This window comes from Gossypium raimondii, chromosome 1, assembly GCF_025698545.1.
Source record: "Gossypium raimondii isolate GPD5lz chromosome 1, ASM2569854v1, whole genome shotgun sequence".
Classification (NCBI taxonomy): Eukaryota; Viridiplantae; Streptophyta; class Magnoliopsida; order Malvales; family Malvaceae; genus Gossypium; species Gossypium raimondii.
In genome coordinates this window covers 2,795,902-2,820,737 of record NC_068565.1, presented here as the reverse complement: position 1 = coordinate 2,820,737, position 24,836 = coordinate 2,795,902, and the positions used below count along the sequence as shown (strand labels likewise).

General features: G+C 32.9%; 2 protein-coding genes, 1 long non-coding RNA gene and 1 pseudogene across 6 annotated transcripts; 2 read left to right on the top strand and 2 right to left on the bottom strand.

Moving 5' to 3' along the window:
* Positions 1-1,068: 1,068 nt before the first annotated feature.
* On the bottom strand, positions 1,069-3,162 carry LOC105775702 (uncharacterized). Of its 4 annotated transcripts, none has more exons than XM_052629640.1 (5): positions 2,964-3,162; positions 2,616-2,708; positions 2,374-2,531; positions 2,056-2,137; positions 1,069-1,456 (listed from the first exon to the last, which is right to left on the bottom strand). In XM_052629640.1, exons 2-5 carry the CDS (start codon positions 2,662-2,664, stop codon positions 1,437-1,439), a joined length of 309 nt encoding a protein of 102 aa, XP_052485600.1. In that variant the 5' UTR covers positions 2,665-2,708; positions 2,964-3,162; the 3' UTR covers positions 1,069-1,436. The 4 variants fall into 4 exon arrangements, with proteins under 4 accessions (XP_052485600.1, XP_052485599.1, XP_052485602.1 ...); XM_052629639.1 differs by having other exon boundaries at positions 2,991-3,162; XM_052629642.1 differs by having other exon boundaries at positions 3,048-3,161.
* A 2,537-nt stretch (positions 3,163-5,699) lies between these two features.
* LOC105786644 (protein PAT1 homolog) lies at positions 5,700-11,897 on the top strand. The gene is made up of 5 exons (XM_052629624.1): positions 5,700-6,043; positions 6,473-6,618; positions 7,999-8,055; positions 8,771-8,834; positions 9,099-11,897. The coding sequence occupies exons 1-5, from the start codon at positions 5,998-6,000 to the stop codon at positions 11,165-11,167; spliced, it is 2,382 nt and encodes a 793-aa protein (XP_052485584.1). The 5' UTR covers positions 5,700-5,997; the 3' UTR covers positions 11,168-11,897.
* A 4,058-nt stretch (positions 11,898-15,955) lies between these two features.
* Positions 15,956-24,836, bottom strand: part of LOC105784857 (G-type lectin S-receptor-like serine/threonine-protein kinase At1g11330) — a 28,150-nt pseudogene continuing 19,269 nt past the window's right edge.
* On the top strand, positions 22,040-24,348 carry LOC128040577 (uncharacterized). The gene is made up of 3 exons (XR_008195318.1): positions 22,040-22,132; positions 22,602-22,686; positions 24,090-24,348. It is a non-coding gene; the product is annotated as an uncharacterized LOC128040577 (long non-coding RNA).

The window sequence follows — 24,836 nt, the reverse complement described above, 5'->3', positions numbered from 1 at the left end:
AAAATTTCATGTATAAATTTCACAAAATCAAAGTTTATATACAATTTTGAGATTTATCCCTTTTTAAAATAACGATATGGGTTATTTGAATAGTTTAAGCCGAGTCAAGCCCAAGCCCAAATATGAAAATTTTTAAGTTCAGACTTTGATCGGTTCATGAACATGTCTATTTATCAAATGTTTACAAAATAAATTACTTTAATTAAATATAAACTTCTCATTAAGGGTTTTTTTTCACTTTTCAAAATCATTTTATTTATGAAATGTTGAAAAATTTGTACAAAAAGTTTAACAAATAAAATAAACATATTTTAAAATAAGCACAATCAATCTATGCGATGGATTAGTTTTTTGAAATTTTATTGTGATTAGAATTAAAAATGTTTTAAAATTTTCAAGTATTAATATGAACATGCATACATGGTTAGTGTACAAATTTATGTATGTGAAAATATATGATATATATAGATGTAAATCAATGCTATATTGGATTGGACAAGCTAAACGGAGAACTAATTGAGACATCAAATCGGTTAAACCACGAACCGTTATGGACTGATTGAATAGACTAATAAACTGATTGAGCCAAATTTTTTACTTTTTAAAATTTTTAATTAAATCGATACTATCGGTTAAACAGACGAACTAATGACCTGATCGATTCAACTATCAATCCAATTCTAAAACCGATATAAATTAATTAGGAAAGATTTTGATATTTTGGTTGAAAATGTTGACACTTTGATGAATTCTTCACAAGCCGCACTAGTTTTAAAGGCTTAGAAAGAGATGCCTGAAGTTGATTCTAACCTTCAAATCCTAAACCAATGATAACAAATTTAAGGTCCGTTTAGATGGACGATGCATTTAACTACAGTTAGTGTAAAAATAACAGTGACGATGAGATTAGATACTGTAGCATGAGACACAAAATAAGTTAAACACACCATACCCCACCGCCCATTCAAACCTACCCTTAGAATTGGTGACATCTTTTGTTTATCTATATCTATATTGATTGAGTTGATGTCACGTGAATAGAAATATAGACTTTATAATAAGTATAGATGGTATTTAATTTAGTCATTTTTTAACTAAATATATTTGCATGTTTGAATTAAGTCTACAGATAGTTCAAATATGCAATTGGTTCCAAAAATAGAAATATATCATGAAGAACGATATGCAATGGGTTCTCAAAAGTATATAACATGGAGAACAACATGCAATATAGGTTTTAAAAATGTTATCAATATGTAGAGAATCTCTCATTATCTTCTTCGGCTGTCCCGATAATCTTCTTCGCTTTCTTTATCCTTTAAGAAGCCTAGAAACACGAGGAATCCGAAAAGGAAGAATCCACCTGACCAGTTGCCCCCACCACCTCCACCACCATCATCGTCACGGGGAGGAAATCCTGAATCACCATCATCTAGCTACGGTGACTTCTCCTTTGCTGCATTTCAATACATGATGTTAGCTACGCTTTCTTTAAAATTATATGGTGTTCAAGCCAGTTGGATACATGATATATCCCACCATAGGTAAGGGAGTTCCTTAGGGCCAGGGATCTATCCCTGTCACCTGAAGGCCTAGGTGTTCATCACCAGGACAATAGTACACCGAAACAACAGAAAAAGGTAACAAAAGAATTGCTAAGAGCTCATAGTGATACGTTTATCACACGAATAAGATTTTCGCTAAAGAGGGGCAGTAGAGAAACTAGAAATCAAAAAAGGGACATTGTCAATGCTTTTAGCCAACAAGCAGCATCTGGATTCTAATGTACCGAAATCAAACATTGGTCATCCCTACTAAAGATGGAGCATGAAAGTGCAAGCATCGACACTTTGAGACTTAAGTTTCCAAAACTAGTATGAGATGATACATGACCTATTGGTCATTCTGGCAAAATCAGTTTAACTCACCGTGACCTTCCTAACCACAATTTAAACCTAAGTTGGGGTGCCTAAAGTCGAACTAGAAAATCACGAAAAGGAATACATCTAATGAATATTGACAAACTACTGAAAGAGAGTATGTGTTTGTTCTTACAATGAACATGAGCTTGGGTGATCGTTGGTGCCTCACGAGTAACAGTTTGAGTTTGTCCTGATGCACTGCAAGTTGCGTTCTGCTGGAAAAAAGGAAACCAGAATCAGAAACTCTGAATTCCAATATCATTAAAAATCGAGTATAAGCATGCGCAAAGCACACACAGAGCCATAACATACGCGCACGCATGTAATGATTTGTTTCACTAAATCTAATATCAGGATTTAATACAGTTTACATTGACAAAAGATGAGCAACAATTCTCAATTTCTTCTGTAAAAATAAAAGTAAGCGATTAGTTATGGCGACAAAACGTACCAAAGCAGTTGCGGTGCATGCAATGGATGAAGATTGTTTTCTACTTCTTCCTACACTAGGTTGTGATTGCAAGCCAAGTTCCCTTGGCCTAATCCAAGTCGGAATTCTAACCGAGCCACAACGGCTACTGCATTCAATTCGTGACTCTAATCGATGTCCTGCCGAAAACCAATAGCAAATTTTATCATCATTAATCTAAGAAAAATTGAATGAATAATAAAATAAAGTTCCAAGAAAAATACCAGTAGATAATGAAGGCCGCAAGGGGGCAGTAACACTAGCAGCCAGCATTTTGCAAATAGCTACAACAAAGGCTATTCAAATAAGAACAAACCCTGAAAAATATACGAAAGATTGCATTATTAGATAAAATTTCAACATTTAAAACAATTGAATCCCATCAAAAGAAACTGAAAAACAAATGAACATGTAGGGATTAATAATTAACAACCCTATAGAGGCTAAAAGAACACAAAAGAAACTGAAATAAAAATGACCCAATTATTTTTTATGATTCTCAACAGCAAAAACAACCTCAAAAGGCATAATTAAATCCAAATTAAAATAACATCCATGGAATTCAATACAACAGAAATTAAAGGAGAAACAAAAAGAACTTGGAGCATTGAGTGCTGGGTAGGAGAAAACTGGAGAAAGCAAAGTAAGACGCCGACTTTAAGAAAGGGACGAGAAGAAATGGAAATGGAAACCCCAAGCCTAGGAAGAAGGAGAAGAACAGGGCTCAAATAAATGCCGTAAAATCCTGCCGATTTTGAAGGCTGTTGTTTGGGTTTTTTAACTAAATAGGATAAGAAAAAAGAAACTAATGAAATAGGGTGTCAGAAAAAGTATTTACCAAAATAGGTTACTTTTTTTATTGGAGCCTATTAGATAGGCGCCAATGAAATAAAAAAATATTAAATTATTTTTTCTTTTTTTGAATAAAATATTATTATTTTTTATTTTAAAAAAAATTTTAAATAAAAATATGAGTCAAAATATAGTCAACGGGTCAAAGGGGAAAACGGGTCGGGTGGCGCCTCATAGGGAGGCACCATTAAAAGTGCCTCATAGGGAGGCGCCAATGGGTAATTTTGTATGAATATTGTAATTTTGTATGAATATTGTAATTATTTTATAATTAATATTATAATTTTGTATGAATATTGTAATTTTGTAATTTTATATGAATATTATAATTTTGTATGAATATTGTAATTATTTTATAATTAATTTTATATTTATAGTTTTTGATTAGTATTTTGTATGAATATTGTAATTATTTTATAATTAATTTTGTATTTATAGTTTTGATTAGTATTTTGTATGAATATTGTAATTATTTTATAATTAATTTCGTATTTATATTTTTGATTAGTATTTTGTATGAATATTGTAATTTTGAATGAATAGTGTAATTATTTTATAATTAATTTTGTATTTGTAGTTTTTGATTAGTATTTTGTATGAATATTGTAATTATTTTATAATTAATTTTTATTTATAGTTTTGGATTAGTATTTTGTAAGAATATTGTAATTTTGTAATTTTGTATGAATATTGTAATTTTATAATTTTGTATGAATATTGTAATATTGTAATTTTATATGAATATTGTAATTTTGTAATTTTGTATGAATATTGTAATATTGTTTGTATGAATATTGTAATTTTGTAATTTTGTATGAATATTGTAATATTGTTTGTATGAATATTGTAATTTCGTAATTTTATATGAATATTGTAATTTTGTAATTTTGTATGAATATTGTAATTTTGTAATTTTATATGAATATTGTAATTTTGTAATTTTGTATGAATATTGTAATATTGTTTGTATGAATATTGTAATTATTTTATAATTAATTTGTTAGTAATTTAGGATTATGTTATAAATTTTTGTGTTTGTAATTATTTAAAATTTAATTTATTAGGATTAAGCTATAAATTGTTGTGTTTAGTTTAGAATTTGGTGAGTTTAACATAAAAGTTTATAAAAAATTAAAATTATTTTATTAAAAGTTTAATTATAACCTGACTTTTTAATCATATAGTAGTTGTTAACTCATTTAATTTTTATATAATGTAACTTTTATATTATGTAATTTTATTTGATTTTGTATTTATTTAACAAGATTTATTGATTTTTTGAAACAAATTTTTATATAAAATAATACCATTGGCGCCTCTCAACATGGCACCACTAATGGCACCTCTCAGATAGGCACCACCATTGGCACCTCTGAGATAGGCGTCAATACTATGTATTATACGGGTCATATACTAACCCGAAAAAATATTTAATTATATTTTATAAAAAATTTTTTTAATATAAAATATTCATTGGATAGGCGCCATTAAAAAAGAAAAAAAATTAATATTTTTTATTCATTGGCGCCTATCTAATAGGCTCCAATGAAAAAAGTAACCCATTTTGGTAAATACTTTTTCTGACACCCTATTTCAGTAGTTTTTTTTTCTTATCCTATTTAGGTAAAAAACCCCTGTTATTTTTGTAGAGATGTGGGCACGTGGAGAAGGAGAACTATAAAACTTGGGCATGGAGATTGCATAGCCCAATTAATTTTGTATTTGGATTAGGCCTAAATTCAAATATAAAATGAATTGATAAAATAAAATTTCATTATTTAAAATTTTGACCGAGTTGATGTTACTTTTAATTTGTCTTAATTAGACCTGATCATAAGTTAAGTCATTCATCCGGGTTTGAGGGTTCTCCCAAAATGTGAGATGATTTGGGTAAAAATATAAGTTCGTAAAAATAGACTTGGATAAAAGATAAGACCCATTTTCTAAACAGGTTAGGCCTCGGGTAAGATTTTTTGGTTTGAGTCTTGCCCGAATAACCTAAACTTTCTTTTTTGCTATTGTTGCTATCATTTTATTATTATATTACTACTATTTTATTATTAATGTTTGTATATTGTATAATTCTTGTTTTATTGTTAATTTTACTACTATTTTAAAGACATTTACTTGATAAGTTACAACTATAATAATAATTATTACTAATGTAGTAGAATCGAGTTCAAGCATACCAAGCGTATTATCCTACTTTTTATGATTTTATTAATATATATATATATATATATATATATATATATATATATATATATAACAAACTAAAATTCAACCAAATTGAATAAAATTTATTTAACCTAAACTTATAATAATGAATATTCAAAAATATTTAACCTAAAAAAACAGCATAAATTTAAAGCCAGAAAAAACTAATAAAATTAAAAAAAAAAGAATATCCTAATAATAAATAATTACCCATCGTCATCACTTCTTTAGGGTTCCTTTCTTAAAATTGTCTCAATAATTTTGACTTGAGAAAAAAGGAATTTCAAGGAAAAAAAAACCTATTTCATTAACAATGAAATAATCCAGCACAGATCTTATCTCCACCAAACCCTATTTGCAAAGGGTTTTTGCTTTTTAAACCTCAAATTTGTTTTTTTGCCCTTTCTCTTTTAATTCCTTTCTTTCATTCCTTTTTTCGATCTTAAAAAATAAACGTCAGATCGAAGATTCAGTTAAATTATCAAGTTTTTTTCCTGGGTTTTCCATATTGAGTAGTAATTTTGAATTGTTGATAAAATGGATGCTTCTGAGAATCTTAAGCGATTTGGCGATACTTCTTCAGGTTTGATATTCGACTTTTTTTTTCCCTTTAATTTACTCAATTTATGCTTTTAATGGGATATAAGCAACTATGGTACTTGGCCTTTGGCTGCATAAAGGGTTGTAATTTGCCCCCATCTCAATTATCCTATCCCTTTTTCATTTCCAAGGGGGTGAACTCTCAAGTTATAGGCATACAGTACAAGTGGCTTTTGTGGGGGCGCATGGTGGATTAGATTGTTGTTTGCTTGCTGTTTGGTTTTAAGGGAAAGTAAAAAAGAACCTTTTTTTCTCCCATGATTGTGTTTATCCTTTGTTTTCTGGTGAAAAAGATGTATTAATGTTTGTTTCGGTTGATTTTCATGTCTCCATTTATCTCATCTTTATGTTGTGAGTTCATTTCTGGTTGAAGTGTGCATGTTTAGTAAACTTGGCTTTTTCTATGATGCAGGAGATGCAGTATTTGATGCATCACAGTATGCATTTTTTGGAAAAGATGTTCTTGAGGAAGTTGAATTGGGGGGATTAGATGATGAGGAGGATGTACCTGCAGTCGGACTTGAGGATGAGGAGGAGTTTTTGTTTGATAGAGATGAGGTTAATATTCTTGTTCTTTTCAGTTCTCTTTCCTGTTTCAATTATTATTGTAAATTTATGCAATGTAGGACAAAAGCAATGATTAGTTGTTTGAAAAGAAAATCGTTCCCTTTGGAAATCATGCTGAAAAATAATCCTTTTGAAGTGATTCTGTGTGTTTTTTTCCTCTATTTTTCCTGAACAGAGGGATGCCGCTACATTTAATTAGTGGTTGGCATGCTATTCTATTTATGGAGAAAAAACCCTGTGGGAGCTCATATTATATATTTATTTATCCATGCATGACATTGTAAACCTTGTTATCTCTATTTGTTAGTTAACAGTGTACCCATCTTGATTTGGGCTGTTTTCTGAACTTAATTATTTCTCTTTGTATCTTGGTCTTCACAATGAGAGGTAGCTCTTGTGCACTCTTAAAGAAAATTGTACTGTACAAATTGCAGTGTTTCTGTGGCTTAGTTATCCTATCAATAAAATTGTATTCTACATTTGAATAAATTTTGGAGATTGTGTTAGTTGTACTTCGTTGCGTTATATGCTTCCCAAAGCAAATATGCTGGGAAGATAGTTTATGGAGGTTCCCCCCTCCCCCTTCCTACGTATCTGCCATGTTCTTGATTTGCTGATTCCTTATCATAACACCTCTTTCCTGAGAATGATAAGGATATTTGAGTTTACAACTTCTATTGTTGTATGAAGCCTTCTTGATGGAATCAGTTTCATGGGATGCTTTATGCCCATCATGCAAAAGTTTTTTGCGAAAACTCATTCCCAATTGCTAGATAGAGAAGATTGCCCCTTTTCCCCGTTGGAGTTTCCCCCTCATTTCAGTCTCTTTGGCTGTTGAGGCTTAGAGGCAGTTCTATTCACTTCTTAGGCACTGTACTGTTATATCTTTTTAAAAAATGAATCTGTATCTGGTATCCAGTTATCTACACAAATTTGATTGGCTATGCTAATGGGTTTTAAAAGTTGGATCAATTATGGGTGTAAGAAAGTTAGTCTTCTTGTACGTCTCTGGAAGGATATGCAGTTTCAACTAGTGAGTTAATTGCTGAAATTTATTCGTATCAGTAATATTAGCACGATCTATTTCTGTTGGAGTAGCTCAAGTCTGAGAGATGCAAGTCGCACCAACAAATGGAGAGAACCAAAAAGGAGAGGAAAATGTTCTCTTCCTCTCCTGTTTCTCTCCGTGGTCTTGTGAACCTCAAACTTTTATATGGTTAGAATTTCATGTTTTAATCTAGAATTTTCATCACTCTAGGTGTTTTTGGGTACATCTGACTAACTAATCTTCAAGCTTGTCAGATTCATAGTTGATTTTATTGGAATATCTGCGTGCTAGCTACTTCATCTAATTTCTCTTCATATTTGCAGGGTGAAGTTTTGAGATCCTTATCGGATGTTGATGATCTTACTAATACATTTTCAAAGGTTAGTCCACTGCATAATTACAACCAGTGAAATGGCCAAAGATCTTTTCCTCTCTTGAGGATTAGCTTCTAATATCTTTTAACTTGTTTATGTCTTCTCATATTTTCATGGAGCTGAAACAATTTTTCCTTTCAACTGTTATAATATAATATACTAATAATGGATTTTTTGAGAGTTCAATCATGCAGAAGTGTGGTGCCCCTGAACCACAATTACTGTTAGCTTTAAGACCTTATCCATTCTGAGCGAATTAAAGTGATGAAACCTCAGCATGTCACTGAAGCACCTACTTACTTTTGAGCTTGTATCTTTCTGGTTTCTTAAGATATACAAGAAATACAAGAAATGCTTTACCAACTCCTTTTGCAAATCATCTGCTAGTGTTCTAACAGGATTGATCCTCCAAATTTTTATTGTAACTTTTAAGTAACGGCACTAGCATTAAGCTACCAGAATCTTTGCTTGATATCTGGCTTAGTTTTTATGAAGTTCATCAGAAAAATCAATTTACTATTAAATTGCATCTCCTTGATTCCTCCTAGATCGAATCTTTGGACTATAAATAAATCATAAAGGACAAAGTTCCTATTGTTTTTTTTTTGTTCTTAAATCATAATTCACCAGTGGATTGTATTGGATATGAATGCATGTTTCTTGGTGGTTAGTCCTGGCCTGGATTTAGTGGTGCTGATGCTAGCTTGTGATTTTGTTGCAGTTGAACACAGCCATTAGTGGACCAAGAGGCTCAAGGATAATTGGTGATGGGGGGTCCAGACAAAGTGAGTTTATTCATCTCAGTACTGTCTTCTATCAGTCAATTGCTGATGATTGATGTGGTTTTGGTCCAATCCTTCTTGGATTGAATAACTGATGGTTTCCTATGCTATAATTTTTAACTGAAGGGTTTGTATGAACTGTGTTACCCATTATTTTCACTGTTGTAAATAAATAACTACTTTCTGAGACCCTACGTCATCACAGTGAAGGGACCAGTTACGCAGATCAACATACCAATATTGACATTTATCATTATGTTGTTGAAGGTTCATCTGCTGCCGAATGGACACATGGGGAGGAATTTCCTCACTGGCTTGATCAGCAGCCTCTTGAAACTGAAAGTATTCCTGATGGCAAATGCTGGTCATCACAACCATTGGCCAATTTGGATGCAAAGCATCTCTACAGGACATCCTCGTACCCTGAGCAGCAGCAGCAGCAGCAGCAACTACAACAACAACAACAGTACCACCAACATTTCTCTAGTGAACCAATTTTAGTTCCAAAATCTTCTTATATTTCTTACCCTCCCCCCGATGGCAGATCTCCTCAGGCGTCACCAAACCAACATTCTGGACACCTAAATATTCCTTATATGGCTGGTGGACCACAGATGGCATCTTCACCCAACCTCTCTGGCTTCCCAAATTCTCAGCTTCAACTGCCAGGCTTACACCATGGGCCAAATTATCGTGGGAATATGCCTCAATTTGCTCCTGGTCTGTCTGTCAGTAGTCAGCCGTCAAATCAATGGGGGAGCAGGCCAAAACTGTATGGAGATAATTCCAGTGTTTTGAACAATATGTTGCAACAACAGTTAACTCATCAAAATGGTTTGATTCCACCACAGTTAATGCCACAGCTGCAGTCGCACCAGCAGAGACTGCAGCATCCTGTTCAGCCTTCATTTAGCCACTTTTCTGGGATTCAGTCACAACAATTTAATCCTCATCTTTCTCCGTCCCCACCTGTAATGAACAAGGTTGAAGCTATACTTGGTATTGGTGATCTGAGAGATCAAAGAGCCAAATCAGCTCAGAAAGGTAGGCAGAGTCTACGAGGCTTTGATAGTGGGGCACTGAAGAGTGATTTTGGATGGCCTCAGTTTACATCCAAATACATGTCAACCGATGAGATTGAGGGCATTCTTAGAATGCAGCTTGTTGCAACCCACAGTAATGACCCCTACGTGGATGATTATTACCACCAGGCTTGTCTTGCAAGAAAATCTGCTGGGGCGAAGTTGAGACATCATTTTTGTCCAACTCATCTTAGGGATCTTCCTCCCCGAGCACGTGCGAATACTGAGCCTCATGCTTTTCTCCAGGTTGATGCTCTTGGGAGGCTTCCTTTCTCTTCAATTCGCAGGCCTCGCCCTCTTCTTGAAGTTGACCCTCCAAATTCATCTGCTGTCACCAACAATGATCAGAAAGCGTCTGATATTCCGCTGGAGGAGGAACCTATGCTTGCTGCTAGAGTTACTATAGAGGATGGTCTATGCCTTCTTCTTGATGTAGATGATATTGATAGGTTTTTACAGTTTAATCAGTTGCAGGATGGTGGAGCTCAGATGAGACAAAGACGACAGGTTTTGTTGGAAGGGCTTGGTGCATTGCTTCAGTTGGTTGACCCACTTGGCAAGAGTGGTAACACAGATGAGCTTGCTCAGAAGGATGATCTTGTGTTTTTACGGATAGTTTCCCTCCCCAAAGGCCGGAAGCTTCTTGCACGGTTCCTTCAGCTTCTTCCTCCAGGTGGTGAGCTTATGCGCATTGTCTGCATGTCCATTTTCCGTCATTTAAGGTTCTTGTTCGGAGGCCTTCCCTCTGATCCAGGAGCAGCTGAAACCACTATTAACCTTGCAAGGGTTGTTTCCTCTTGTGTTCATAGCATGGATCTTCGTGCACTTAGTGTCTGTCTTGCATCTGTGGTTTGTTCCTCTGAGCAGCCCCCGCTTCGTCCCCTTGGAAGTCCTGCTGGAGATGGAGCATCTTTTATTCTTAAGTCTGTTCTTGATAGGGCAACAAAGCTCATGACTGATTCTAGAGCTGCGGGCAATTATAATACGACTAATCTGTCCCTTTGGAAGGCCTCGTTTGATGAATTCTTTAACCTTCTTACCAAGTATTGCATAAACAAATACGACACTGTGATGCAGTCCTTGCGAATGCAGGCCAAACCAAATATGGCAATTGATGAATCAGATTCAGCCAAAGCTATTAAAAGAGAAATGCCGGTTGATCTCTTACAGGCATGTTTACCCCACCTTAATGACCAGCAGAAAAAGCAGCTTTTGGATCTCTCTCAACGGCCTATGCTTGTAGGGCAGTCATGATAGATAAGCAGTACCTAGGAGAAGTTAAAATCCAAACGTGTCCAAGAAGGCGACTTTGTGAAGTACACAATGGCGCAAGTGAATGCCATGTGCTGAAAGGAATTCAATTAGCCATACCGTTTTACATGATATGTCTATAATGGAGCACAGACAATGGTTCAGGTGAAGTTCCAAAGATACTTTTTAAAGTAAAGGTCAATTTCCTTTGAGATTTTAGTTTTATTACTTGTGTTTTTATGCCTTTTTTATTATTATGAAAAAACATTGAAGTGGGCCTATGTGTATCATGATAGAAACTTGCTAGAAATTTTTTCTTTCCTTGGGTCCTTACCATATAGATTGGAGCTTATTTTGATGCTCTGTTGTGAAATTTGTGGTATGGGGATGTTAGTTGGTTAGCATGTACAGGGTTCAATACAGATATCCCGTATCTTGAGTATTATTTCCCAAAGGCGGGATGGATGTCTCTCTCGGAATAGTCGTCACCGTGCAATGTGGAAGACACCGATTAATAGGCAATGCAGATCGATGTTGTTGGTTGTAGCTTTACAGGAGGGAAGTATGAGTATCATAGTTTTGCCTGCTGAGCTAAAATGGTCAGTTTAGCTCTCATAATGGTGACCTTGAAGCTTTTGTTTTGATCCTGCGAATTTATTGTTTGTAATCCTTCCACCCCCCTCTCATTTTATTAAAGAGAAGACTGTTTATATATTAATGCTGCATTTTGATATTGGTGTTGGTACAAAGTCTAATCCTTCTTTATAGCTTTTTCTTAATGTTCCAAAGATTTTATTATAAAATTTCATTTTCGAATTCAAAATTAAAGTCAAGCAACTAACAATAAAAACAAAAGTTTAGGGACAGAATTCGGTAACCAAAAGTAAAGTGATAACGTTCAGGAGTAGTCCATTAAAGTATGTTTCGATCTGAGTTGGGTTTGCATAGAATCAATTTGGATCAAATAATAAAGTTTTTGAGTAATTTTGGATTAGGGTTTGAGATAGTTTTTAATTTGGGTTAGTTTTAAGTTAAAGTTATTTTGGGATTGAGATACTCGGATTTACTAGTCAAGTTGTTTAGGTTGGGTTCAAAACATTATGGGTTAGTATGCGAGTTTGAGTTATTTAAAGTTTGAAACACTTTGGATTGAAGTCATTTTCGGTTTCGGTTTGAGTTGGAGGAGTTTCAACTTATTGATTATTTATGTTCAAATTAAGTTGGGATAAGACTTGAATTTAGATGTGTGTTAATTAGATTGAGTTTTCATGTGTAAGTGTAATTGTAAATTTACTTTGGATTTGAGCCAATACAACTCTGATCAAAACGAAATTATGAAGTGGAGTTCTAAAAGCTAAAAGTAATTAATTAGTTCCATCAAAGTCAGTAAGAGTTACGTCATTTTAGTGTGTTAAAATTTGAAATCTCACTATTAAGCAATGAAACAACAGTTAACAGATTGGACTTATCTTTAGCATATTCTGAAATGCATAGCAATCTAATATCAACATTCGAAGCTGTTATGAAACATTATTACATCTTATCATCCTTTTTTAAGAAAATGAAAAAACTGGAAAAATAAATTTGGGTTGAGTTCATTTAAGTGTAAATCCTTAAAGATTCCAAATAATTCCAAGTTCTGGGAAGAGATTATGGGAAAAACTATTAGTTGCTCTGTTTTACTAGCTTTAGTATCTTGCTTTTACTTAATATCTGCCACTGCTTTAGACACCATAACACCATCAAACTGTAACACTTCTAACCCACATCCGTCATTGAAATAAGGTTTCGGAATATTACTGAAATTTATCGATCAAACAGACATAAATTTATACACTGATATCACATAATATTCAGGTCAAAAATCAATTAAATTCATACATAATGTCCCTTATTTGAACCCTCGAGGCCCAAAATACGAGTTAGAAACAAATCAGGACTAATTCGGAAACTTAAAATTTTTTTCATAAAATATTAAAATTTTTCAAAGCTGTAGGGTTCACACGCCCGTGTGGTCAGGCCATGTGTCTCACACAGTCCAATCACATGCCCGTGTGCCTCATTAGATAATTTGAAGTAATAAATTGACACCCAGTGTCTTATCGGTTAAACCGAAGTAAATTGGCACCCAGTGCCTCATCGAATTAATCCGAAGTAATAAATTGACACCCAGTGTCTCATCGACTCGAAGTCGAAGAAATTCCTGAACTCTTCCAATCCTATGGCATGCCATCTATGTCCGACTTAGTCCGATACAATTAATAGGATTTCAATTCACTTTCCAAATACAACCAATATAAATTTCAATTCAAATAATCAATATACTCAATATATATATATATATACCAATTCAATCAATATAAATTCAATAAATTCATTACATGCTAAATCAATCCATTTCAATTGTAAAACACAATAATTCTCACCTTAATCACTTACCATAACATTTAATCAAAATACAACAATTAATAATTAGATTCGAATTATATAAATACAAACTAGAAATTCCGAGCTATTCCTCGTCGACTTTATCTTTTCCCTTTTTAGTCGAGGATTTCGATATGACGTTAGCTACGGATTTAAAACAATTAAAATTCATCAATACAATACAATTCAATCTCATATTTAATATTTCAATTTTTACTCAATATTTGCCTAAATTCCAATTTAGTCCCTAAACCGAGACTAATTTTATTTCTTCACAATCAATCTTATATTTTCATACAAATTCCACTTTAGATTAGATTTAACTCTCTAATTTCACTTAAACCCCAAATTTCAAAATTTTCACAATTTAGTCCCTAATACTCAAAATTTACAATTTATTCTACAATTCAATCCTTTTCATTTCTAACTTAAAATCTATCAATTTAATCCCCAATACTAAATTATTCAACAAAACATCACTTAAAAACTTAATAATTTCTAAAATTTTGACATGGGTCGGGTAGTATTTAATACCGAATTCCAAAAACATAAAAATTAGAAAAAAAAGAGACTAAATTGACTAACTAATTGAGCTTTGAACCCTTGAAACCCTAACTATTCTCCTTCTTTCTTTCTTTTTTTCTTTCTTTCTTTCCTTCTTTGTTTCGTTTCTTTCTCTCCTTCATTTTCCATTTGTTTTTCTTTTACTTTATCATTATAATATAATAATATATATACTTAACTTTTAAGCTTTAATATTATAATATATATATATTAACTTTAAATATTTATAATATATATACACTTATGCGGCCTCAATCATGACCATTGGCATAATTTCTCCTTTGGTCCCTTTAATTTTTCTTTAATCTATAATTCAACTTTCACCCTTTATACAATTTAGTCTTTTTACCTAATTACTCTTAATTCATGCAGTTTCACCTCCTAATTAACTACACAACTAACTTCGTAAATATTTATTAAAAATATTTACGAGTCCTATTTACAATAACGGAGTCTCGAAAATGCACTTTCCGACACCTGTGACTATCGGGTCGTTACACAAACACCCTAAATTTGTAATATCCCGGGGTGGAGTTTTTCATTTGGGATTATTCACCTCTACAAACAAACACATCCAATTTATAACAACTAGAAGAACAATTCAATAACTAGGTAAGTCCAAATTCGCCTAGTTGGATCGGCTAGCTTTTATAAAAAATCATTTTTATATTAATATTTTTACATTATATAATTAAATTTAAGTTAAATTGAGGTAGTTAAAAGACAAAATTACATCCTAGATCTTGCCTATATGAACTCACCTTATTAAGGAAGATAAATCATACTTATCAGATTCAATAGATGAGATAGACAAGGAAGATAAATCATACTTATAGGATTCAATAGATGAGATAAGTTATACACAAATTGTGAGAGATTTCTTGCAGCCTTTAGGGGACAAATGAGTTAGTATGTGGGTTATTTCGAGTTTAAGTCATTTTAAGTTTGAAACACTTTAGATTTAAGCTATTTTCGGTTTGATTTGGAGGAGTTCCAACTTATTGATTTTTTATGTTCAAATTAAGTTGGGATTGGACTTGAATTTGGATTTGGGTTAACTAGATTGAGTTTTCATGTTCTTACATGTTTAAGTGTAATTGTAAACTTACAATTGATTTGAGCCAATAAATTGACAACTCTTATCAAAACGAAATTATAAAGAAAATCTTTTGATGTATCACGTGACTAACTAAAAATACGACAAATGTAAGTGCACCTATCGATAAATAGTATAGTTACGGTGAGTAGAGATATTGTATCCACGAGGACTAAAAGTACTAGTATAGCTACCATTTTCCTATTATTTAACCGACAACTTGGACTGATTTATTTAAACTAAGATTACTAAATTAATTTAACTAATGAACTCAACAGAGAATAAATTAGGAAAGTAATTAAATAATAACCAATAAGCGAGACAATACCCAGGAAAGAATCCACCTAGACTTCGTCTATCATTATGAATCTGAATCAAACGATTTATTCACTTGGTATCTTGATCCGTAGAAACCCATAAATTAAACTAGTATCTCTTTCGAGAGTAAGAACAACTGAATTTAGGTTGATTAATTGAAATTTCTTTCTAATTAAATTGTCGCATTAACTCGATTTATAGATTCCCTTATTAAATTTGACTTTAATCCAGTAGATTTATGTCGTCCTGTTTCTAGGATTGCATGCAACTCCACTCAATTATGCTAGTTCTACTCTTAAACAGAGACTTTTTCTCCTTTGATTTAAGTACATTAAACATGAATTAATATCCCAAAAATATTAAAACAATAGATAAGCACACATAACTGAGAACAAGAATCAAATATTTATCACATAAAATAGAAATCAAATAATATAATTCATCATAGGGTTCATCTTCTTTAGGTATCTAGGAAATTAGTTCATAATTGTGAATAAAAATATGTTAAAGACAGAATAACTACAAGAAATAAAGAAACTCATAAAAACTTCAAAGGAAATTAAAAGGAGGTCTTTAATCTTGATAGAAATTTGCTTCAGAGTTGGCTCCAATGGTGTTCTTCGAGTTGTTTTCTTCAATATTCTCTGTTGGCTTACTTTTCTCTTCTTCTATTTGGTATTTATAGACTTTAGAATGCTTAGAAAGCCTAAAAATTTCATTTTTCCGCGTGTTTGAGATGTGAATCGTGAAATCGACACGGTCTAGCACATTATCGTGTGTCCAGCTGGTGTGGGAAGACCCAGCCCGTGTGGTTTCTAAAATTTGCTCAAAATGTCTGATTTTCACTCGTTTTTTGCTCCTTTTGCTCCCAAATGCTCTCCTAAGTATAGAAACATTTAATTTAAAGGATCAGGAGCATAAAATTAACCATTTTGCATAAATAATCATCCATAAACGTATTAAGAACGAAATTAACACATGTTACTTTTATCACTTATCAGTTTCAATACTTACAATTTTATTTCTAAACTAAAACAATTAAATTATATCTTTTCAATACTTACAATTTTATTTCTAAAAATTAAAAGTAATTAATTTGTACCTTCATCTGCCATCAAAGTCGGTAAGAGTTACATCATTAACTGAAACTCTATTTTGATCATCATGGGTGATTAGTGGGGTTTGCGTGAAAGCAGGTTGTTTTGGTGTGGTAAAATTTGAAATCTCACTGTTAAGCATTGAAACAACAGTAGACATAGTGGGCCTATCGTTAGCATATTCTTGAACGCATAGCAATCCAATATGTATGCATCTCCTTATTTCTTTCTCATTCTTTAAATTAGATTTTGGCTCCAAAACCACCTTGTCTACTAAGCTCCAAATGTTGCCATCGTTCCATAGTTTCCAGACCTATAAACAGAAAAAAAGTTTGTCTAAATTAATGCTTAAATTATCCAATTTAACTTAGACTCGAAATTCTAAACTCAAAGCTTCAAAAGAGTTTGATCAGCTCAATTCAATATAAAGGTTGAACTGCTCTCTCTTGATTAAGCTTGTTTACCCAAGTCTAAAATGGGTTTCATTCTCATGTTCAACTTCAAACTTGATTGTTTGTACTTGAACTTGAGTTTGAATCAGAAATTCTCATTATTAATTGAAAAAAAGAAGAAGCTTAATTAGGTTTGCAAGCTACTCAATCCAAGTGTTAGGATTTCTCAAATTCAGCTCGTGAACTATTTTATTCAAGCATTAAGATACTCAAATTCAGCTTGCATGAGCAGCTCAAATAGCTTGCAAATATGATGACATACACCCCTAATTCGATCTTCCAACATTTCTAATTATCTTATAAACTTACATATCCCAAGAGGCTAAAATAATCCTGATTGTTGAACAAGGTTGTGTTTTTTCTTCCGCTAACAATCTCTAACAGTAGAACTCCAAAACTGAACACATCTGATTTCTCTGAAAATCGCCCTTGTATTGCATACTCAGGAGACATATAACCACTGTATTTTAACATTAAAAAAAATAACCATTACAAAAAAACCCCCCACCATTACAATCCTAGTTTAAATCGGGTCTAAATTAGAATTAAATAATAAAAACATTTTTATTTAAATTTAATCATACAAGAATATGAATATAACATAAAATTTTAGTTTTGATCCCGCTACTATACTTAAATTTGAGATTTAGCACATATATTTTAATTTGACATGAATTAACCCTCTATTTTTATAATGCCTTTAGTTAGTTTAAATAAATACTATTAACTATTCTGTTAAATACTAGTGTAGATTTTCTTAAAACAACGGTTCTATTATAAAAGTTCCATGTCAATATGATGAGTTGGAAGGAATATAGTTCTATGTCAATATGACGAGTTGGAAGAGATATTTGTAAAAACACGTGTTACATATTTGAACTTACTAATAATAAAATAAAAATAGAGGAACCAAAAATGTCATATTAAAGCATAGATACTAAATCTCAAATTTGACCAATTTATAATGGCGAAAACCATAATTTGACTTAAATATATTTAAATTTTTACAATGCCTTTTTTTAAACAATAAAATAAGCCAACAGACTGAGCAAAGCTAGACCCTATTCCAATTTAGGCATGTATTTTCTTTAAGCATCATGAGATGGCCAGACTCGATCATAGACATATCTACACCATACTTTAGTGGAAAAAAAATGAACAAAAAGAAAAGAAAAGACAGGGAGGATATTCCAACTTACTAAGTTCCAACAACCCTTTTAGTGTTAGCTTGATTTTCATCTCCTCCGAAAATTCTCGCCATCCCAAAATCTGCAATTTTTGGATTTAACTCTTGATCGAGTAAAACATTGCCTGCTTTTAGATCTCTATGTATAATTTTTAGTCTTGAATCTCTATGAAGATAAAGCAATCCTCGGCTGATCCCTTCAATAATGTTAAAGCGTTTTCTCCAATCCAAGACGGTTTTTTTAATTGGATCTACAACAAAAACTAAATGGTAAGACCTTAAAAATGAAAAATTAATTCTTATAACCGAGGATCTAACTAAAACCATCATTGTATTTTCTACCATATTGTATTCATTATGATTGTAACTGTAATTGATGTTACATCGATCAATTAAAATAATTATTGAGCAACAATTACTATTTAAATCTTGGAATAGACCAAGGGTGTGTTTGGTTGGGTAGAAAAGTGAAAGGATGAGAGTAGAGAATGGAAAACTGAAAAGAGAATAAATTTTGAGTGTACTTAGTTGAGAAGAAAAGTGAGAGGAAATAAAATATAAAGGATGATCATTTTTCATTAATGTATAAAAACTAATCTTTCTAAATTAGAAAGACGAGAGAAGAAAAGATGATAGAGATGTATACATTAATTTAAAATTATGATAGAAATGTTTTGACTTCATCCTGTTTGATTTTAAATTTAATTGGGGCTTAATATGAGTTTCGAAAATAGTAGAAAGAGGATTAGCGTGAGTTACTAACCAAAGACAAAAGTGTCCAAACTTTTGTTGGGCATATACTCGTAGACGAGCATCTTCTCTTCTGCTTCAGCACAACACCCAAACAATTTAACCAGATTTCGATGTTGAATCTTAGAAATCACTTCCACTTCGTTCATAAATTCTTCTAATCCTTGCCCTGAAGCTTTCGATAATCTCTTCACTGCTATTTCCTTTTCATCACTTAATATTCCCTGCACACAATATTCAGCTCACAAGACTTGACTGCAAAAAGAAAAATGTCATTTCACTGACTCTGGATTAGCTGGAAATCGCCATTATTAATTACCCTATAAACTGGACCGAAACCACCCTGCCCTAGCTTTTTTGCGTGATCGAAGTTGCTCGTCGCGATGGCGAGTTCTTCGAAATTGAATAGCCGCAGCTGCTGGAGTTTAACTCCGATTGAATATTCTCCCACATTTTCACTAGAAAATTTTGTCATTGCATTTCCTTTGTTGAGTTGGAGTTTGATCTGTTTGTGTTTTTGTTTCCTTCCTGAGATGCAAATTGCTAAATTAGAGATACACTGAATTCAGAGTTACCTAATTAAAAAAAAAAAATGCGAATTGGATTCAATCATTTTCAAACAGAGTAATGGAGTTGAGTTTGAATATCTTAATAACTAATAAATAAAGATAGAGATGTTACCTCTTCTTTTAGCCATCCAACACCATAAGAAGAGCATAATAATCGTAATGGTTACTATACCCACAATTACTGCTGTAATAACAATAACTTTAGTGCTTTTCCTTTATCTGCAAATCGAAAACTTGGTTAATAAAACTTCAACACCAAAAAGCAGATTAATTGAGGCAATTCAACACATGGTCGACATGGAAGACTAGTTTACCAAGCTCTGAAGATGGTAGACGAATGTAAAGATTGACTCTTTGAGTGGAGAATTTCTGCATATCAATCAAATCTCCACTCCAAAACATGCAACCAATGCCAGCATCATACGCATAAGCCACGCACGAACAGTTCTTCATGCATTGATCTTTGCATTCACCGTTATTTATTGATGATCGGTCCGGAAATGCCGGCACTTTCATCGTCTGCAGCTTCAAAAACCCATCATCATCTCCTTGGCCTGCTTCACTGCCATTGTTCTTATCCCTTTGGCATTGTAAAGGGGTAGTCCTAAAACACCCACCACTCCAATTACCTCTACTCCATTCCTCTATATTCCTAGGTTTAAACCCCTTTAAGCAACTGCAAATGGGTTGTTTTGTTCGATCGCAGATCCCAAATGGCCCACACTGTCCATAAACACAAGATTCTGTTAGAGTAGTAGAGTACCTGTTTATCCATTCCCCTTTCCCCCCATCCCATGTCCGCTCAAATAATTTTCCTTGAGAATCCAGTTCATAGTACTTCAACCTATAGTTATCAGAATACTCATAAGTGAAATAGTACGTTTGTTGTTGATAATCTGCAACAACATGAAACCCATCAATATAAACAGTCTTCATAATAACACCAATAAAGGTATTTCCATTCCATGGACCACTCCGAAAATAGAGCTTGTTATTGTTCCTAATGACAAGCTCTGGGATATTGAAAGGTTCAAAGCCAAAGAAAAGCTACCATCAGATGGATCATCAATGCTTTTCCATGATTTCAGCTCCACTTTACGACCTTTCTTAACATCAGTTCTGATCTTCATAGTTTCAAGGAAGGCATTAGAAGGATCTTCAAAACTCTCCCATAAGCTGCTTGCTCCATCCTCACCATTACTAAGGACAAGGTTTCCAGAGTCTAAAAGCTGGGCAGTTGTTGCATTAGGAACCAAATTCGTAATATTTGATGACCAAAGAATCTCAGCTTTTCCATTGGAAACAACAAGGTTGCCATCATCTGATATGTTGAGAATCCCAGAAGAGTCTTTGAGAGGCTTGTTTCTGTTTGCTACCCATACCACTGTTTGTACGGGGATTTGATGGTACAATATCCCTACATAACGATTGCTGGAATTAGCAAAGCTGAAGAATCCCAATCGGAAAACTCCACTCTGGGAGATTATAATTTCAGGGTCTTTGATGGATTTCGATGGTGTTATGGTGTCAGAAGCAGTGCCAGATTGTAAGTAAAAACAAGACAATAATAAAATTTCAGAAGCTAGTAAAACAGAGTCGCTAATAACTTTCTCCATCTCTTGCAAGAACTTGGAATTGAGGCTATGGTTGAGGAATGATTAAAAGATAAAATTAAACTTCTATCATTCCTAAAAGTCAAAATTCAATTTTATTATTATTAATTTAATATTTTATCAATTATGAAAATATTTAAATAGAAAAAGTTATTTTTGGGGTCGAGACAGTGCAAGCGCCCCTAACTCTACCCCTGATTTGGGATATGATGTAATGATGTTTCAAGGCAACTGCAAATGTCTACCTCAGGATTCCAATTTTTTTCAAGCGCTGATGTCTTTTTAAATTTGTTGACTTGTTCTTGCATTGAAGTTTCAAAAATGGTGAACTATGAAACAGTAATACCACTCCAATTTCAACATTACGCTTTGGTCCTAAAAGGAAGATGACATCTTATACTTTGTTTACATATAAAATGTTTTCTTTATTTTATGTTGTTTGTGTAACAGCCCGATTCTGGGCCTAGTCGGAATAGTGGTTTCGGGACCACAAATCTGACGAGTGAAAATATGGTTATTGTTATATTTTTATGGTCTACAATTTTACGGAAAAATTTCGTTCGAAAATTTCGACGTTTGGGCACTCAATTTAGTGAAAAGGACTAAATTGTAAAAAGTGCCAAAGTTGAGTTCTACATGTTAGAAGTGTCTAATTGTTATGAGATTATAAGTTGGGGGTCCTTATGTAGTAATTAGACCATTAGTTAATTGATGGACAAAAATAGACATAAGAAATGGGTGAAATAGATTTTTTTAAATGGGGGCATTTTAGTCATTTAGTAATAAAAAGAAATAAAATGGGAAAAAGATGGAGAAATGGTGTCATCTTCTCCATAGTTGCTGCCAAATTTTGGAAGACACCATAGCTAGGGTTTCTTTGCTTTCTCAAGCTCATAGTAAGTGCATCTTAGCCCCGTTTTTAATGTTCTTTGCATTTTTGAAATCCTCGTAGCTCGGTTTAGCTTATTTTATCAATAATTCATGTTAGGGTTTATATTTGGAAAAATACCCATAGGTGAAAAGTGTTTATTTTTCTGTTTTATGGTGGAATATGAAGCTAGAAATTATGTTAAACAACTTTTGCTAAGCGATTTTAAACGAAAACGGGTAAATTGACATAATCGGTAAAAATTGTTAATGTTCAAAAGTATGTGCTAGAGTGAGAATTTGATGTTGCCATAGAAGCGAAAAATGTTCAGCATGTCATAAAACATAAGAATAAGTGATGAAGTTTAATTCCCGAGCTTGGGGACAAAAGTGTAATTATGCAGAAGTTTGGGGGTAAAATTGTAATTTTTCAAAAAGTTGGGTGGTGGATTATTTCAATAAATGTGAACATTAAATGAGTTAAATTTGCCATTATAGATCAAGAAAAACGGGAAGATTATCTCAAACGAGGAAAAGAAAAGATAGTTGAGTGAATTGCAAAATTACGATATTTTGCACCGAGGTAAGTAAACACGTGACTTAATGTATTATTTTGGTATTATTTGATATGTGTTGAGATGTATTTGAATATAAAATAAATGTTTGGCAAGATTCCAAAAATGTTGTTAAATCGAGAAAGGTGGTAAGGGGTTGCAAAACACGGTTTTTGGTTGAACACTCGGAATAGGCCGGAGCATATTGCATATAAAGGGGTTGCTGTGTGCTGATTCCCCTACCTATTGGTGGTTGCTAAGTGCTGATCCCACCATATTTTAAATGTGAAAGGGGGTTGCTAAGTGCTGATTCCCCCGAGGGGTTGCTAAGTGCTGATTCCCCTACCTATTGGTGGTTGCTAAGTGCTGATCCCACCGTATTTTAAATGTGAAAGGGGGTTGCTAAGTGCTGATTCCCCCGAGGGGTTGCTAAGTGCTGACTCCCCGACTCATTTGGTGGTTGCTAAGTGCTGATTCCACCGCATCTGAAATGTGAAGGGGGTTGCTAAGTGCTGATTCCCCCAAGGGGTTGCTGTGTGCTGATTCCTCGATTCATTGGTGGTTGCTAAGTGCGGAATCCACCGATAACGGTTAACATTCCGAGTGTTCAACGAGTAAATTGGGAAGGTGAATATTCATATATGTGGTGGACAAGTTTATGGGAGGAATATTGGGTTTGATAATTAATCAACCCATGTATAAGATGGGAGGAAAATCAAAAACACAAAAAGAGACAATTTGAATGCCAACTGTTTTGAATGATAGCAGTTGGGCAACTTTGAAAAATCACCATAAATGGTGGAAAATGAATTAGAGGTTAAATAATATATGAAATTGAAGCTGAATGAGTCTATTTTCATATGAAAGAAATATAGTAAGCAAAAGAGTTGTATTTTTGGAGATATTTGAATTTTACTGAGACAGGGCTGGATTGATTTCGAAATCTCCTATTCCAACTTTGGAAAATCACCAAAAATTTAAAAAAAATAATTATGGCTTGAAATCTATATGACTGGATTCCTTTTTGAGTCTATTTTTAATAGAAACAAACGAGAACATTTTTTGAAACTTGTACAGAGAGTTATGTGAAATTTTGTAAGGGGAGGTCAGGACTGTTGGGCAGTGAAACAGGGGAAGATTTAAAGAATAAACTGTACTAATTGGCTCGATCAAAAATTCTGAAATAGAAAGATATATGGGTCTAGTTTCATGAAAAATTTACAGAATTCAATTTGAAGCCATGTAGCTCCGAATAAAAATAAATTAGTGGTCATGACGCAGAAAACCAGCTTGCTGGAAATTACACAAATAATGAAATTTATTTGTGAATAAATTTATACTATGGTGTAGTCATGTGAGAAATTATTTATTTGTCATATGTTTACTTACTAAGCTATATGCTTACTCGTTTTTATTTTTCCCTTGATTATAGTGATTTCCATCAACTCGGAATTTGGACGGAGTCAGACAATCATCTACACTATCATCCACGTTTGAGTATTTTGGCTACTAGTATTCTGGAAATTATGGCATGTATAGACGACTTATGTAATGGGGCGTCACCATGTAAATATATGTTATGGTTCGATTTAAAATGTAGTGTTTATTAATGGTTAAATTTTGTATGTTTGTACAACTGAACTTGGTTGGAATATTGAATTGTGTTGAAAACTTGCAGGAGGTTTAAGCAAAAATAAGCAGAAATGCTGTTGAATTTTTTTTAAAAATTTAGTAATACCTCATACTCTGTTCCGATCAGGAATGCGGGTAAGGGGTGTTACAGTTTGTTTGATCGAAAATGAATTATCAAATGAAACAATTCTCCCAAAAAAAGATAAAATCAAGATTTTTTTAAGAAAAATATCTTATCAATTTTTTTCCCGTAAGATATTTTTTAAATTGATAAGGTTATGTTCATTGTCTTTATTTTTGAAGAAACAAAAAAAAAAGACAAAGGGGAAGCTCTCTTCATTGTCGAAGAAAACAATCTCTTACATTCTAATTTTATATTTTTTACGATTTAGTCTCTAAAATCCAAATTTTTACTATTCTACAATTTAATTCTTCAAAAATAGATTTTCTTATTCTACAATTTAGTTCTAAATCCCGTTTTGTACAGCTTTTGTAAAACAATCAATTTTCTAAAATTTCCAGATTTTATGATTTAGTCCTTACAATT

Excerpts from the sequence above, each read along its gene's own strand:
- LOC105775702 (XM_052629640.1), bottom strand. The coding sequence starts at position 2,664 with ATGCTGGCTGCTAGTGTTACTGCCCCCTTGCGGCCTTCATTATCTACT. Across the intron at positions 2,138-2,373 it reads CATGCACCGCAACTGCTTTG|CAGAACGCAACTTGCAGTGC; the intron begins GTACGTTTTGTC and ends CCTTTTTTCCAG. Across the intron at positions 1,457-2,055 it reads CACCCAAGCTCATGTTCATT|CAAAGGAGAAGTCACCGTAG; the intron begins GTAAGAACAAAC and ends ATTGAAATGCAG.
- LOC105786644 (XM_052629624.1), top strand. The coding sequence starts at position 5,998 with ATGGATGCTTCTGAGAATCTTAAGCGATTTGGCGATACTTCTTCAG. Across the intron at positions 6,044-6,472 it reads ATTTGGCGATACTTCTTCAG|GAGATGCAGTATTTGATGCA; the intron begins GTTTGATATTCG and ends TCTATGATGCAG. Across the intron at positions 8,056-8,770 it reads TTACTAATACATTTTCAAAG|TTGAACACAGCCATTAGTGG; the intron begins GTTAGTCCACTG and ends ATTTTGTTGCAG.